Source organism: Somniosus microcephalus, chromosome 9 (assembly GCF_052327205.1).
Source record: "Somniosus microcephalus isolate GS21.2 chromosome 9, FLI_Smic_1.0, whole genome shotgun sequence".
Classification (NCBI taxonomy): Eukaryota; Metazoa; Chordata; class Chondrichthyes; order Squaliformes; family Somniosidae; genus Somniosus; species Somniosus microcephalus.
In genome coordinates, this window is record NC_140995.1 from 185,300,041 (window position 1) to 185,318,233 (window position 18,193).

General features: G+C 46.3%; 1 protein-coding gene across 4 annotated transcripts in view; it reads right to left on the bottom strand.

Moving 5' to 3' along the window:
* Positions 1 to 18,193, bottom strand: part of bckdhb (branched chain keto acid dehydrogenase E1 subunit beta) — a 536,758-nt gene that overhangs the window by 186,391 nt on the left and 332,174 nt on the right. Inside the window, exon 10 of one of the 4 annotated variants that reach the window (XM_085997677.1) lies at positions 10,761 to 12,426. The exons of the other annotated variants lie outside the window; for them this stretch is intronic. Within the exon in view, the coding sequence (XP_085853803.1) occupies positions 12,325 to 12,426 (102 nt within the window). The 3' untranslated portion in view covers positions 10,761 to 12,324. Of the gene's footprint in view, positions 1 to 10,760; positions 12,427 to 18,193 lie in introns of those variants that run through there. 4 annotated transcript variants of the gene reach the window in all.

The following is an 18,193-nucleotide window of genomic DNA, read 5'->3' on the forward strand; positions in this document are numbered from 1 at the left end:
GGCAAGGAGGCCATCGGTGACCTGTTTGATGCAAGTGTGTGCAGCCGCCTGGGAGATGCCGCTGATGTCTGCTGCTGATCCCTGGAAGGAGCCTGAGGCATAAAAGTTGACGCGGTGGGGACTTTGATGGCCACTGGTAAGGAGTGTCGACCTGGTGCTCTGGGCTCCAGGTCTTGCTGTAGCATTGCGCAGATGTCAGTCACTACCTCTCGCGAAAGTCGGAGCCGCCTTTGGCACTGCTGCTCAGTCATGTTGAGGTAGCTCACCCTGTGTCTGTAGACCCTGTTTGGGGGGTATCTCCTGCGCCGACGGCCTTCCATGCGCTGGCCCCTTCTGGCCTGTGCTGCCTCAGGTGGCTGAGCCGCAGCCTGTCGCTTCTGTTGTTGCTGGATCTGCTGCAGCCTCCTCTGCTGTTGGAGATCCTCTAATACCAAGAAGGGAAGGAACAAAAGGCCTCCCATGCTTCTGGCAGATGCCTCCGTTGAGGAAGCGCTGAGTTAGGGTGCTGAGAGGGGCTTCCCAGGAGCTCACACTGGAGAAGTGTGTGAGGCTCCAACCTTCCACAGCTGTGCCTAAGCCTTCAACAAGTTGCCCCAACCCTTGAGCAACAAGGTCCTGCAGCCTACAAATGCTGGCTGATTAAATCTCTTCATTCCTGATTGACCTGCAGCTGAAAGTAAGCAAGCCGACATTGTTCAGGCCAGGTTTCAACAGCGGTGTTCCCACCAGGCGTGGTTTACGTGGGGAAAGGCTGAAAATTCCAAGGGCCCCTTAAAATAGGATTACAGATGCCAATTATCGCTCATTAGGCTCCCGCCGACCAGTCATGCCTGCTGCGGGCGGGACCGATTCGGGTCGCGCTCAAACAACGGGGCGAAAGTCGGACAGGGCGGGTGGGGGGGGGGGGGGGGTCGCGACCCCCTATTTCTGCGATTTTCAACCCCTGCCCACCTGAAACCCCACCTGACGGCTCCAGGAAAATCGGGGCCCACGTGTCAGCAACCTAGGGTATGAGGAAAAGTTAAGCAAGTGGGGTTGTTCACATTGGAAAAGGGAGACATAGTGACCACAGTGTTTTCAAAATGAAGAAGGGGATTGATGAAGTTGATCTAGACAAATTGTTCCTATTGATGAAAGGTTTAAAAAAGTAGTTCTTATAAAATTGAAGTGACAAAGCATATTATTATGGTAGAGTAGAGGGGGCATCAGTCTATATATGACTGGTATTTTAGATTTGAGAGCACTTAATGTCAACACTGGGTACAGAAAGTGTTTTAGTCCAAGCACTTGGGACGCCTCACAAAAAATTCACAGGGAAAGCAAAATAAATGTGGTCTTAAGACACAGAATAGGAAATAATGGGGTCGATTTTAACTCAGGTGTGGGGAATTGGCGGGTTCCCCGAATTTAGTGATTCCGACACGATTCTAAATGGGTCTGTGAGACTGATGCAATTTTAACTCAATTGGCCAATTGATTTCCAGCGTGTGGGAAGCCTTGGCAATTGAGTATTTCCAGTCAGAAAGTCGCAGAATATGACGTCATCATTGCTGCTGCTTCTAAGGTCCACAGCAAGCCTTGCCTCCTCCACAGGCTCCAAAACTTCACCATTAAGATGGCACAGGAGCCTGCAGGAGCAACGGCCAGCGGGAGGGACAGATCTGCCCCCAAATTTGATGAGGCTTCACTCCAGGCATTACTGGATGGTGCTAGGGCCCACAGGGAGGTCCTCTTCCCTTCTTCAGGGAGGAAGAGGCCTCCCAGTCAGACCAAGGCTGTATGGCTACAGGTGGCAGGTCAAGTCAACTCCTTGGGGCTCACACGAAGAACGTGGTTGCAGTGCAGGAAAAGAGAGCTCACAATAAAAGAGAACAAGCGAGGACAGGAGGAGGGCCACCATCAGTAGCCCTCCTCACCCCCTGGGAGGAGGCGATCCTGGAGATCGTGGGACTGGAAGATGAGGCGCAAGTGGGGGACGGACAGACAGGCGCATCACAGCAAGCTGGTGACAGAATAGTTTTCCATCTCTCTCATTGACATTGCATGAGTCGCTGATAATGATTCTGAAGCTATAACAGATGGACCTATGATCATCTGCAATATGCAATGTGCATGTAACCTTGACCTCTCATCTCTAACTCTTTCCTTCCCTCCCCCACAGGACCATCGAGAGCCCCCGTCACCACTGTCCAGGAGGAAGAGCCTGAGCTTCCAGACTCCTCAGAGGAATCTGCAACCTCTGAGGGCGCAGCGTCAGCAGAATTCAGCGCACCCAGCACCAGCGCAGACACTCACACCTCGGTGGGACCTTCAGGACATAGAGTAGTGTTGTCACCTGGTGTATCACAGCTCACAAGTGAGCACCAGCAGATTGTGGAGACAGGGACAGCAGTGGAGAGTGCTAGTCAGAGGGCGCAGGACTGTGCCAGCTCGTCTCAGCTGCATGTCGACCCTCTGCCTCTGGGTCCATCCATAAGATCAGCGGGGCTGGAACTCCAGGAACAGATGCAGGAGTCTCTGGCAGGTTGTCTCCAGGGTCGATGTGAGTGTGGAGCGAATGGAGGAGTCCATAACGAACATGAGCAGAGCCTTTGTGGAGTCATTGGCGCATGACCGCATCACCATGGAAAGGATGGCAACCTCCATGAAGGAGGCAAGTCGCCAGGGTATGGAAAACATGGTGAGTGCTCATAATAGAATGACATCTCTTGAGGAGCGATGGGCATCTATTGAACAGAGAAACCAGACCTTCATGGAAGTCCTTCTGAGTAGGACTGCCAGTGCAGATATGGGTCCCCATGGCCCCCTGATGTGCAGCAAGGTGCTCTCAAGCCACTTCCAAGTTCTGGCCCCTTCTGGCCTGTGCAGCTTCAGGTGGGTGAGCAGCAGCCTGGCGCTCCTGTTGCTGCTGCTGTTGTTCCTGGTTCTGCTGGTGCTGCGGCTGGTGTTCGAGCTCATCTAATGCCCAGAAGGGAAGGAAATAAATGGCTCCCATGCTTCTGGTGTATGACTCCGTTGAGGAAGCGCTGAGTGAGGGTGGCGAGAGGGGTTTCCCAGGAGGTCACACTGGAGAAGTGTGTGAGGCTCCAACCTTCCACAGGTGTGGCTAGGCCTGGTAAAAGTTCCCCCAGACCCGAGACAACAAAGTCCTGCCACCTGCAAATGATGACTGATCAAATATCCTCTTTAATGTTGGACCTGCAGCTGATAGTCAACAAGCCAATAGTGTTCACGCCAGGTTTCACAGGCGTGATCCCCACCAGGCGTGTTTTACGTGGGAAAAGGGTTAAACAGGCAAGGGCCTGTTAAAATGGGATTATGAAGGCTAATTAGTGCTGTTCAAGGGCCCTAAAGACCAGTCCCGCCTGTTGCAGGCGGGACTGAATCGGGTCAATCAGACACACCTAGGTTAAAATGGCGTGGAGGTGGGAACCAGGCGGGGGGGTCCCGACCCCCAGGTTTTGCGATTTTAACCCCCCGCCCGCCTCACGGCCCAATGAAAATCGAGGCCAATGTCTCAGCCTAGGAAGAGAAGAAGAGAAACTGATTTGGGAAAGGCTAAGACTCGATCAACATTAAGTTGAAAAAAAACCCTCCAACATTAAATGGCAATGCCTGCCGTTTAACTTTCATGCTGCTTGAAGTGATCAACTAACCATTGCTACTGTAGCATGCAGCAGCTTCAATTATAAAATTCCTGTTACTGTAAATATAAGGCTCCACTCGGGTGAAAAAGTTGTTGTTTAAAGCCAATGGTAAACCACAAACAGTAAACAAAAAGGGCTGTTGTTTGCGTGTGTGTGTATATATGCACTTAAGAGCTTTTTGTACATTTGTGGTTTGGAATACCAGAGCTCTGAAAGTTCATTTGACAGACCTAGAGAATTGGGATTCTCCTTTCTGACCTTCTCCTAAAGCTACCACTGTTCACTGCCAAAATATCCTAAAACTCTGCAATTAAGATGCCCCTTATTTTTCTGCCAACATACACAGTAGATTAGTAAGCATTAAGCTGAATTTATATTGTGGCCTGGATTTTGGAAGAGCGAGCTGACTTGAGTTGTTGTTCCGCATTTACTTTCAAAGATGCAGCTGGTCTGCTGGCATTTTGGGTAGCATGCATGCATGCGTAGTGCCATATGAGGTTATGTCGCAACACCACTACAGAGAGAATGGCAGCATGCGTGCGAGATGATGCATCATGTTGCCAAGTTGTTGTTGTATATGGAACAGAGTACATTTAGATTGTGAGTTTCTACGGTTCAAGCCCTATTCTAGGACTACATCTCATTATTTAAACTAACACTTCAGTGTGGCACTGAGAGAGTGCGACATTGATGGAGGTGCCATCTCTCACATGAAACATTAAACCAAGACCCCTTCTGCCTATTTTGGTAGACAAAGTTCCCATTGTACTTTTTCAAAGAACAGCAGGGAGTTCTCCTGGTGTCCTGACAAACATTCACCTCTCAACCAGTATCACCAAAACAGCTTAAATGGTCATTTATCTAATTTGCCGTGTGTACATTATCTGCCATGTTTTCGACAACTGCACTTCAAAATTAACTCATTGGCTATAGAGCACTTTGGGACAGCTTAAGGATGTGAAAGGCACTGTATAAATTCAAGTTCTTTCTTTAATAAAACGTAGTAACTGTGGTACAAGTCAGAACCCTACAGCACTTTATCCTTTGCCTCTTAGTCGTTTCCCTTGGAACCTTCTAGGTCTAGACTTGTATACATACATTCCCGCTTAGTCTAACTCCTAAGGTGGAGAATCCACATTGGATTGTTACCAGATACATAGGGGTAGATTTTCACCTTGCCGGCCAGGCATAAAACTGATATTGTGGATTGGCAGCTACCCATTAAAGAAACTGCTCAATTTCTATTTCTATTCATTTGAATTAATTTTCATTTCTGACCATCAATTCAAAAGTAACTAATACCAAAGATACATAGAAATACATAGAAGTTACATGGAAACAGGCCATTCAGCCTAACAGTCCATGTCCATACACAAGCAAATAGACCTAACCACATTTACCTGTCCAGTTCCTAATCCTTTAATTTCCTTTTCCTGCATCTACCTATGTAATCTAATCTTGAATGTTGACATAGTTTCTGCCTTAACCACTAACCATGGAAGTGAATTCCACAGCCTTACAACTCTCTGTGTGATATATCCAAGTTTGCTGATGATACAAAGTTAGGTGGGACAGTAAGTTGTGAGGACTCAAAGAGGCTGCAAAGGGATATAGACCGGTTAAGTGAGTGAGTAAGAAGGTGGCAGATGGAGTATAACATGGGAAAGTGAGAAATTTTCCACTTTGGTAGGAGGAATGGAAAAGCAGAATATTTTTTTTTGAAGGTGAGAGACTCGTAAATGTTGGTATTCAGAGGGATTTGTGGGTTCTTGTACACGAATCACAGAAAGTTAACATGCAGGTTACAGCAAGCAATTAGGAAAGCAAATTGTGTGTTAGCCTTTCTTGCAAGGGGATTGAAGTACAGAGTAAGTAAGTCTTGCTGCAATTATATAGGGCTTTGGTGAGACCACACCTGGAGTACCGTGTAAAGTTTTGGTCTCCTTACCTAAGAAAAGATATACTTGCCTTAGAGGGGGTGAAACAAGGTTCACTAGATTGATTCCTGGGATGAGAGGGCTGTCCTATGAGGAGAGATTGAGTAGAATGGGCCTAAATTCTTTTGAGTTTAGAAGAATGAGAGGTGATCTCAATGAAACGTATAAAATTCTTAGAGGGATTTGTTAGATCCGTGATTCTGAGAGTATAATATTTTTCAATAACCACACGGATGCTGTAACTTAACAATCAACAGGTATTTACTGGAGTAGGGTAGTCTCAAGACTGGGGGTACAGAGGCATGCTCAAGGCTTATATACAGGTGTGGTCACTGCCGGTACTACAGTATACAGGAGCTGTAAAAGTAGTTCTCTCTTAAAGGTACATACACTACAATTCCTCCCCTTTTAGATTAGCAGTACCCATAATATTCAAATAACAATTAACACTTTAACATGTACATTAAACAACAATAGTCCATTTATAGATTCAGTATTTGGGGCGGCTTCCTGATCCTTTCGGGATAGCGCCTTTCCTGAGGTTCTTGTTCTTGGTGCGGAGGCGATTCTGGCCCCTTTTCGTCGGTTAGTTCATCGGTTTCCACTGCTACTGGTTCTGAGGTAGATGCTACCGGTATGTCGGGTTCATCCCCAGGTACTCGAGACATGGGGTTGACTTGTTCCTATGACGCTAAGATATGATCAACGTGGCGTCTCACAATGTTCTCCCCGACATCCACTGTGTACATTAATGGCCCCTGCCTTGTGCATATCGTTCCGGGTTGCCATTTCTCTGTTCGGTAGTCATGGGCCAAGACTGGTTGTCCTACATTGAAGCTCCTTGTCGGCTTCTCATTGATGTGCTGGATTTGTTTATCCTCAACATTTCTTCGCACATTTGGTCTGAGCAAATCCAGACGAGATCTCAACCTTCGGTTAAAGAATATCATGGCCGGGGTCTGGTTGGTGACTGCATGTGTCGCATTTCTGTAGGCTAATAGGAAATTGTCCACCTTATGCTGTAGTGGAATTTCATCGTTGCACATGGCCTTTATCGCCTTTTTAAAGGTTTGTACGAACCTCTCAGCCAATCCATTTGTGGCTGGATGATACGGGGCGGATGTGTAATGCCTGACCCCATTCCTTCTCATAAATTTCCGAAACTCTTCGGACACAAACTGTGGTCCATTATCAGAGCAAATCTGCTCTGGCAAGCCGTTCCTGGCAAATATGGTCCGTAGGACTGCAATCCTTTTCTCTGTAGTGGTTGAGGACATTTTTATCACCTCAGGGCATTTCGAGTGGGCATCCACTGCCATTAAGAACATTGAGTCCATGAATGGACCAGCAAAATCAATGTGCACCCGTTGCCATGGAGAGGAGGGCCACTCCCATGGGTGTAGAGGGGCATGTGGTGGTGCATTTTGGACCTTCTGGCATCCTGAGCAGCTCTTGGTTAGGTCCTCGATTTGTTGATTGATCCCCGGCCACCACACATAAGCCCTAGCAAGGCTTTTCATTTTCACCCCTCCCAGATGACCTTCATGAAGCTAATTTAGCACTCTCTCCCTTAACTTGGGTGGAATCACCACTCAGGATCCACACATCACTGTCCCCTGGCATACTGACAGCTGTTCTCTTCTGGATGAGAATGCTGGCAACAGTGAGTCGCCATGTGTTGGCCATCCCCTCACCGTCAAATCATATATCCGAGACAGTGTCGGGTCATTGCGGGTCTCCTTCTCTATATCCGCGTTAGTTACTGGCAATCGTTCAATTATTGACGAATAAAATATCTCGATAGGGTCCACTGCTGGTGCTTCCTCCACAGTAGGCAGTGGCAGGCGTGATAGCCCATCAGCGTTTCCATGCTGTTTCGTGCCTTTATATTCTATTTCATATTGATTCGCCCCTAGAAACAGGGACCATCTTTGTAACCGTTGTGCAGTCATCACTGGAACGCCCTTCTTAGGATTAAAGATGGAGACAAGTGGTTGGTGGTCAGTCAGCAAGGTGAACTTCTGCCCATGCAGATAGTGGTTGAATTTTTTTACTCCCCATACTAGGCTGAGGGCCTCCCTGTCAATCTGGGCGTAGTTGCACTCGGCTGAGGTTAGTGACCGAGACGCAAAGGCTACTGGCCTCTCCAACCCGTCTGGGAATTTGTGCGACAGCACCGCTCCAATACCATAGGGTGATGCATCACATGCCAAACGAATTGGTAGTGCTGGGTTGAAATGGGCCAACACCTCTTTTGATGTGATCAATTCTTTACACTTCTGGAAAGCTCGTCTACGTTCGCCATTCCACTTCCATAGTATCCCTGTTTGCAGTAGGGTGTTCAGTGGGTGTAATACCGTGGACAAATTTGGTAAGAACTTATGGTAGTAGTTTACCAGCCCGAGGAACGACCTCAGTTGTGATACATTTTCCGGTGCTGGAGCCTTGACTACTGCCTCAATCTTTTCAGGGGACTTATGTAACCCCTCTTCATCGATGACGTGGCCACAATACGAAATGCTTCTGGAAAAACTCGCACTTGTGACGATTAGCTCGTAGCCCATATTCCTTTAATCTGGTGAGCACCTTTCTCCAAGTTGGCGAGGTGATCACTGTCATTTTTGCCCGTGACCAGGATGTCGTCCAAATAACACTGGGTCCCTGAAATCCCTTGCAGGACTTGATCCATCGCCCTTTGCCAAATAGCCGGAGCCGATGCTACCCTGAACACCAGCCGGTTGTATTGATAGAGACCTTTATGAGTGTTGATCGTGAGGTATTGTTTCGAGGCTTCTTCTACCTCCATTTGCAAGTACGCCTGGGCTAGATCAATTTTGGTGAAGCGTTTACCTCCAGATAGCGAGGCGAAAATATCCTCAATTCGTGGAAGCGGATATTCTACCATGTGAAGGACTGGGTTCACTGTCACCTTAAAATCCCCACAGATGCGGACCTTCTTTGGTTCCCCAGGAGTATTACTCAACGACCTCTTCATTACAGGAACGATGGGTGTAGCCCACTCGCTCCAGTCTACTTTGGACAGTACTCCTGAACATTCCAACCCTTCCAGCTCTGCTTCGACGGCTGGTCTGATCGCAGAAGGCACTGGTCTGGCCTTAAGAAACTTTGGGCTTGCATTTTCCTCTATTTTAATCGTTGCTGTTATGCCTTTTAGTGTTCCGAGTCCCTCCTGGAACACTTCTTGTGCGTCAGTTAGCATTTTTGACAGTCGTCCAGGTGTGACGTCGTCATCCTTTTTGGCCTCAACCTTCAGTGCCTGTATGGAATGCCAATCTAATTGTATCTTCCGGATCCATTCACGTCCTAGCAGTGGTGGTCCTCCATCTGGCAATACATATAAGTCCATTTTAGGTATTTCCTGGCCTTTGTATATCACTTTCACCCTTATTTTACCTTTGGGGTAGACTTTTTGCCCCGTGTACGTCTTCAAGACAATCTCTGTAGCTTTCAAGGGTATATGTGAAAATAGCCGCTTGTAGTCCCTTTGGTTTATGACTGTTAGGGCTGATCCTGTGTCCAATTCCATTTTCACTTGGACTCCGTCTATCTTGAGTGTAACCCAGATAGTCTGGTGATCCTCCATTTTGGTTACCTTATGTAGTTTCAGACAACCCAGCTCCTTGCTTCTGGAGTCTGTGTCACTTTTCTGTTCATCTGAACTACTGTCCATCACCTTGTGTATCTTTTTGTACTTCTCCTGTGGAGATTTCTTGCTGTTGGTTTTCTTCCCAGACCTGCAGACTCTTGCTATGTGTCCTGTTTTTCCACACTGTCTGCACACTTGGCCCTTGAACCAACAATCCTTCTGGTCGTGTGTTGTTCTGCCGCAGCGATAACACTTCCCTGTTCCACAGGACATTTCATTGGTGCCATATTCTTGCGGTCTCCGTTGTATCTCTGCAGCGCCCCTTGCGGCTGCTTCCTGTGATACTGCCATACTGAAAGCCTTGTCCAGCGTAAGATCCTTTTCTGATAGAAGCCGTTTCTGGGTTCCTTCACTTTGAAGCCCACACACAAACTTGTCCCTTAACGTATCTGCTAGTCCCACTCCAAACTGGCAGTGTTTCGATAGCTTGCGCAGTTCCGTTAAGTACTCAGCATTGCTTTCGTCTTTGTGTTGGTTCCTTTTATGGAACTTAAATCATTCTGCTATCAGCAGCGGTGTGGGGTTTAAGTGGTCCTGTAGGATTTCTACTATGCTTTCGAAATTCTTATTCACAGGCTTCTCTGGGGTTATTAGGTTTTGCAGTAAGCCATAAGTTTTTGCACCCATGGAATTTAACAAAACCAGTGCTTTCCTAGCATCTGGCACTTCATTCGCCCTGCAGTACACCTCAATACGTTCCACATGTCGCCCAATCTTCGACTTCATTGTCGAACGTAGAGATACTGCCACTCTTCGGCATCCTTGGGTGTGATTTAACTGTCAAAAATGGCATCTCCCGCGCTTTCCCTTCTTCTCCGCTGGCACAAAATGGCGTCTCCCGCGCTTTCCTTTCTTCCCGCGCTCACCCTTCATCTCCGCTGCGGCTTCTAAAAATGGCGTCTCCCGCGCTCTTCCTTCTTCTCCGCGGCTCAATGGCGTCTCCTGCGCTCTCCCTGCGGACACTGTTCAGCCCTTGAGCCCTGGCTGCACTCTGCGCGTTTTTTTTTTCTGTGCGCCTTTCCCGTTTCCGCCGCTCGGTCCTGAACCCGGCTGCTGCTTTACCCTCTCTCTCTCCGTTTTGTTTTTCCTCGACGCCGCTTGGTTTTCAACCCCCGGCTGCGCCCTGTGCGCTTCACCCTCTATCTTGCCCCGTCGACGCTGCTCGGCTTTTTCTCTGCCGTCAGTCGGCTCCAGCCGCTGCTGTCCGGGAAGGGTCTGCGCTGTACCTGGTACCTGTCGTCAGTCTGTTGCTGATCGTCGTGGCTGGGGAACCAAGCCCGGCTCTCCACAGCCTCCCCTGCGATGTTCACTCTCTGCCAGACGACTAGGCGGTTGCTCGTGGTCGACGCCCGTGTTTCTGGCCTCGACTTTCTTCCACCGCCCTCCCGGAGCGAATCCTCGAAGGGAAATGCAGAGTTGCAGGTAGATTCGAATCGACACTCGTCGCCACTGTTAGATCCGTGATTCTGAGAGTATGATGTTTTTCAATAACCACACGGATGCTGTAACTTAACAATCAACAGGTATTTACTGGAGTAGGGTAGTCTCAAGACTGGGGGTACAGAGGCATGCTCAAGGCTTATATACAGGTGTGGTCACTGCCGGTACTACAGTATACAGGAGCTGTAAAAGTAGTTCTCTCTTAAAGGTACATACACTACAGGATTGACAGGGTAGACACTTAGAGGCTGTTTCCCCGGCTGGAGAGTCTAGAACTAGGGGTCATAATCTCAGGATAAGGGGTCGGCCATTTAGGACTGAGATGAGGAGAAATTTCTTCGCTCAGAGGGTTGTGAATTTATGGAATTCTCTACCCCAGAGGGCTGTGGATGCTCAGTCGATGAGTATATTCAAGACAGAGATTGATAGATTTTTGGTCACGGAGGGATATGGGGATAGGGCAGGAAAGTGTCGTTGATGTAGAAGTTCAACCATGATCTACTGAATGGCGGAGCAGGCTCGATGGGCCATATGGCCCACTCCTGCTCCTATATCTCATGTTCTTGTAAAGAAGTTCCTCTTGCTCTCTGCTCCAAATCTCCATACAAAGATAGTTGTGGACAGATCGAAATCACTATGGCTTTAATAGTAAATAATGTTTTGGAAAGTTTTAAGTTACAACTGTGTTTGCAAAGCACTTGGCTTTTAAAACTGAAAAATCTATATAACTAATGAGAAGAATCAGGGCAGACATCATTTCCTGGTCTCCATGCTCAATATCATCAGTAGGATCATCATAAACAGTAAAATACTGTCAATCATTTATTTTAGCAGTAATTTGTAATCATATATATGCAGATCACCTTTTTGGTGCAGCCCAAGTATCATGCAAGTGCCTGGCCTCCACTCAGTGGCATGGTCGAGAGCAGGGATTCAAGTGAGGAACTGAGAGATCTGCTCTGTGGTGCAGCAAGCTAGAGCTCCAGCTCCAGCTCCACCATACCTCCCCCACAATTTTGTTTTCAAATGTTTGCATGCGAGCACGTTTAATCCTTAAGCATACTTGAAGGCAAAATTCAAGGAATGCCTCCCTCTCACAAGGCAAAGCACTTGCTCAACCACTATATCCCCTATGCTTCCACTATCCAAACCACTAACCACAATCTTTTGGAATGGCTGCCCCTCCCTAGGAAAACTTCACACTATTTAACCAACTGCGTTCCTAATATCCTGATGCAGTTACAAATGTCAATCATACTAAAAGAGCAGGAAGCTCTAATCATAATTACATTGAACGCAAAATACTTAAGCCTTAAAATGTGTTCCATCTGGTTTTTTTAATATATTTGACTAGAAAACGGTATCTAAAGAGCTCTTCCCTAGAGCCCAGAAGGTGACCAGCTAACCTGCAACCCATTCTTCACAATTTTTTCCCCAAATATAATTAATGGGGAATTAAAGCTAAAAATGTTGCAGGTGCAAAGCAGGCTGGTCGGCATATGAACAGAAAAATATAGGTTAAAGTTTTCAGTTGATCAGTACACTAAGTTCTGACAAAAAATCACATCCAAAACATTGGGAAGCAGAGAAAAATAAGCCAATGAATCAGAGACCAGGAATATTTCAGGTTCAGTCAGTGCCGGATTAATGATCTCAGCTGTGATGGCAAAAGGGGCGCTACAATTAACCTCAGCCAGTGAAAGGAAAATTCTTCATTATCCAACGACCTAATGACCTATGTTTTAAAGAAAGAAAAAAGAAAACTTGGTTTTATATAGCACCTGTCATGAGCTTAGGACATCCTAAAGCACTTCATAGCCAATGCGTACTTTTAAAGCATTTTCACTTTTATAATGTAGGGAAATGCAGCAGCCAAACTGCACACAGAAAAGTCCCACAAACAGCAATGAGATAAATGACTGGATAATTAGTTTTTGTTAGTGATGTTGGTTGAGGGATAAATGTTGCTAAGAACAATGGGAGAACTTTGTGTGTTGATAGGATAGGATTGGGCTCAGACGTGATGACTCCAGAATTAAGTGGCCTCACGTGTAAAGAATGGCCACTTAGGTGAGGCACTGAACAGCAGGAATCAACATTTTCAGGAAAGGGGGGGACAAACCTCAGAGTGTGTTCTGATCTAACATTTCCATTTCACACAATATCCACATATAAGACTGCCAACGTAGTGTTTAATTATGGATAGTTCTGTGTTGGAGACTCACTACCAGTACAAACTGGATTTAGTCTACCAAAATTCATTTAACTTAGAACCATTACAATCACCAAAATAAGACGACATTTATCCCATCAATTTGAGCTGAATTTGAACCTGTACTAGGGGGTGGGGGGTTGGCAGGAAGGCCAAATTTTCAGACCAAAGCTCTACTATTTACATAGTTCCCTGGCAGATCTCTCAGAACACCTTCAGGACGCATATGATCAAAAGGTTAAAAGGTAAATTGATAAAGTCCATTTCTTCGACTTATTTCTGTGCCTCGCAATGTGGAAACGTTAAACTATTATTAATGGCTTGAATGAATTTTCATCTGTACCAAAGCAAACAAAATTCAAGCCACGATTCCACCAACTACTCTGCTACAATCCTCCTCTGTCTGGTTTTGGACTTGGCAAAAGGTGGTAACCCAAGCACACTCACAAAATAAACATCAGATTCAACACTTCCACATGCAGTTAACTCCATACACCCAAGCTTCACATTCCGAATCCAAAACAAACCATGAAAGTCTTAGGACCTATATGTGCATCTTTGTCAAATACAAAAGATGTGATGATTTTGGAAGCTAAAATACCTTTAGAGTTTGAAAAGCAATAGTATTCATGTTTTCTGAAATTAAAATAATGTGAGTACACAGAAGCAGAACAGCATTCAGAATGTGGCTTTGCGATAGTAATTTTTAATTCTCAAAATTATAAATTGTATCACATAAAATGGGTGAACCCTATTCCAGGCACGTAGTAAACCCTACTGGCCTGACAGATTAGGATACAATAATTTGGATCAGATCAAAGCTCTGCAGTCCTGCCACATCCAGTCGTGAATGGTGATGGACCATTAAACAACTAATGGGAGGAGGAGGCTCCATGAATATCACCACCCTCAATGATGATGGAGCCCAGCACGTGAGTGCAAAAGACAAGGCTGAAGCGTTTGCAGCCATCTTCAACCAGAAGTGTCGAGTGGATGATCCATATCGACCTCCTCCTGAGGTCCCCACCATCACAGAAGCCAGTCTTCAGCCAATTCGATTCACTCCACGTGATATCAAGAAACGGTTGAGCGCACTGGATACAGCAAAGGCAATGGGCCCCGACAACATCCCGGCTGTTGTGCTGAAGACTTGTGCTCCAGAACTAGCTGCGCCTCTAGCCAAGCTGTTCCAGTACAGCTACAACACTGGCATCTATCCGACAATATGGAAAACTGCCCAGGTACGTCCTATCCACAAAAAGCAGAACAAATCCAACCCGGCCAATTACCGCCCCATCATCCTACTCTCAATCATCAGCAAAGTGAAGAAAGGTGTCATCAACAGTGCCATCAAGCAGCACTTACTCATCAATAAACCTACTCACTGATGCCCAGTTTGGGTTCCGCCAAGACCACTCAACTCCGGGCCTCATTACAGCCTTGGTTCAAACATGGAAAAAGGAGCTGAATTCCAGAGATGAGGTGAGAGTGACTGCCCTTAACATCAAGGCGGCATTTGACCGATTGTGGCATCAAGGAGCCCTAGTAAAACTGAAGTCAATGGGAATCGGGAGGGAAAACTCTCCACTGGCTGGAGTCATACCTAGCACAAAGGAGGATGGTCGTGGTGGTGGAAGTTCAATCATCACAGCCCCAGGACATCACTGCAGGAGTTCCTCAGGGTAGTGTCCTAGGCCCAACCATCTTCAGCTGTTTCATCAATGACCTTCCCTCCAACATAAGGTCAGAAATGGGGATGTTCGCTGATGACTGCACAGTGTTCAGCGCCATTCACAACTCCTCAGATAATGAAGCAGTCCATGCCGGCATGCAACAAGATCTGGACGACGTTTAGGCTTGGACTGATAAATGGCAGGTAACATTCGCCCCACAGAAGTGCCAGGCAATAACTATTTCCAACAAGCAAGAGTCTAACCACCGCCCCTTGACATTCAACGGCATTACCATCGCCAAATCCCCCACCATCAACATCCTGGGGGTCACCATTGATCAGAAACTGAACTGGACCAGCCACATAAATACTGTGGCAACAAGAGCAGGTCAGAGGCTGGGTATTCTGTGGCGAGTGTCTCACCTCCTGACTCCCCAAAGCCAGTCTACCATCTACAAGGCTCAAGTAAGGAGTATGATGGAATACTCTCCACTTGCCTGGATGAGTGCAGCTCCAACAACACTCAAGAAGCTCGACACCATCCAAGACAAAGCAGCCTGCTTGATTGGTACCCCATCCACCACCTTAAACATTCACTCCCTCCACCACCAGCATACCGTGGCTGTAATGTGTACCATCTACAAGATACACTGCAGCAACTCGCCAATGCTTCTTCGGCAGCACCTCCCAAACCCACAACCTCTTCCACCTAGAAGGACAAGGGCAGCAGGCGCATGGGAACATCACCACCTCCAAGTTCCCCTCCAGGTCACACACCATCCTGACTTAGAAGTACTGTATATCGCCGATCCTTCATCATCGCTGGGTTAAAATCCTGGAACTCCCTCCCTAACAGTACTGTGGGAGTACCCTCACCACACGAACTGCAGCGGTTCAAGAAGGCAGCTCACCACCACCTTCTCAAGGGCAATTAGGGATGGGCAATAAATGCTGGCCTTGCCAGCGACGCCCACATACCATAAACAAATTTTTAAAAATTTCAAGTGAGGTACATTACAAATCCAGGAAGCAGGTAATCCTTGTTTTTCTAGAGAATTTTCAATTATCTAGGACTTCCAACACATGAAAAAGTTTTTAAATGTGTGTGATTTTTACACTTACATTTTGTCACACAATTGTTTTTCTCAACACTGACATTTTTTCCATATTCACAAGGGCTCGTGGTAAGCAGCAGAAGGGTAGCTTGACATATATTCCAATCAGATCTCTAACTTTAATTGTATTACACATGGAAATAATAAAATTGTAATGACAAGCAACCAACTTGAACACTTTCCAAACTTGCAGGGTCGCCACAAGCAACAAAAAACAAGCTTGCCTCATTAAAAAATCGAGGGGGAAAAATTCAGTTGGTTTGCACCTCCCGTTAGCGCCTAAAGAGGGCGCTAATGGGGCGCAAAGCAACTAGCGTCCGTGCGCGGCGATGTTTGCGGCGCTCACAAAATTAACTAGACATTTTGCGGTGGTGCTAAACTCTACCGCCACGATCTCCTGCGCCGGCAGATCGTGACATCAGTCAAGTGTGCAACGCCCCAGACCGGATATTGAGTGGCGCCCCCTGCCTTACCGCCTGCAACGACAGGTTGAGGGGAGCGTTTTGCAGTTAGGAAGGGACTGGAGGAGTGCTATTTAAAGGCAACCGCTTCCTGCTTTTTTTTGTTGGTGACATTTTTGCACCACGCATTCTGAGAGAGAGAGAGAGAGAGAGAGAGAGAGAGATTCAACGCTGTGTGAAGGAGTTTTGGGTACTGAGCAGCACTATGCAGGTTCATTTTGATTTGCCCTTCCTTGTATCGATATAGAAGAGACTGTGGGGACTGCACTCTGAGCTCTTTCCCTGGGCCTCGCCATTGTTCTTTCCAGCAGATTTGATGTACAGGTCTCTCCAGGCCAAGATTCAAGGCTGCAATGAGCAGGATGTGGATGGAGAGCAAGATCAATCCAATCCCCTTTAAGAACTGGCCGGCGCCATTGTGTCTGTGTTCCATTGCTGACTGACATCACATGAGCTTCGCCAGCGCTCTGAGGTAGCGCCTCGCTCCTCAGCCTTCACGCCTTAAGAGAGGTATGTAGTGCCTGACTTAGCGCTCCAATCAACTCCAGGGGCGATAAAAGCCAAGTTTGCAGTTGAAGGCGATAATTAGCGCCAGGCGCTAAACTTTGCGCAGGACGATAATCGCGCCCTAAACGGGGCGATACTGAATTTTTCCCCCCTAATGTCATAAGTGAATGTGAAAACTCAAGATGCAACATATTTCCCTTAAATGGAACAGTTGTACTGCCCAATAAAACCACATCATACATCTTGCCAAGGTCAAATATTTTCAAATAATGTTTATAATATCTACCTACTTGAGGACTTCAATTTTACCAGTCCATTTTCAATATCAACAGTTAAACAGGAAGGTAAAATTACAACATACAGTTCCATATAACCAACTACAGTAGTTCCCTTAAGAAATATTTCCATTACAACTGATCATCGACAAATCCCACTTACCCCGTAACAAGCACTCCTACCAAACATCAGAAGACTGACACCAGTTTAATTGCGATACACCAAGTATGAAAGTGGGTATTATTGAATGGTAGTCTTGCACCTACATTAATCTTGTATCTACTAAACATATTGTTGAAGTTTTAGAAACAATTTTTTTAAGTAACTTTCAATACTGAATATAAAACTAAATTTGCAAACAATAGGAGATTCAATTGTAACTCCATATACATGTGTTTGATACAGAAACACTGGTGGATGCTATCTCTTTGGCCAGAATTATGGTACAATTCAGTACATGGTCATTTCCACAGATGCAGTTGATGCCGATCATCGACAGCCCTCTTACATGGAAACATGCTTAAGTGGCAATGGAAAGTAATCCTCCCTGACCAGTTTACCACTTTGCTTCACCCATGAGACTGGTGAACCCAACTGCTATGTGAAGCTCGGGTATGAATGCCAGGTTGTGAATGGGGTTTGAATCATTTCAGTGTTCAACATTCCACAACCATGGGGTTACGGGGATAGGGTGGGATATGTGTTGGTGTAGGGGTTATGGGGATCGGGTGGGATATGTGTCGGTGCAGGCTCGATGGGCTGAAATGGCCTCTATCTGCACTGTGGGGTTTCTGTGATTCTGTGAACTGCTGTAGGTTTTTAAGAAAGGAATTACAGTATTTGATCTCCTGGCCAACATGCAGTCAAACAGTAATCAATAGTTGCAAGAATTTAAACAAGGGCACAAATATATTATAAAAACTTTAAATGATATGAAAACAGAAAATCTCTTCGTACTTTGGTTGTCAGTCTGTGTAAAACTATGTCCATGGACTACATGTGTCATACCAGAATAGACTCAGACACTGCAATATAGTGCATTTCAATCACAGCTTGCACATTTGCTAAATTTATTTTCTGAAACATTCTAATATTCTAAATTATAGAATACATAGAACCAAAATCCATGACTCGGTCTGCAAAGAGCAGGATTAAAATGGAGTGTACTTAAACAGAGTGTTTAATTTGGGAATTTGGAAAGAATGGGAATTCAGAGAAATGGGGGGAAGGAGTTGCTGCTTTTTGCCTACACTACTTGT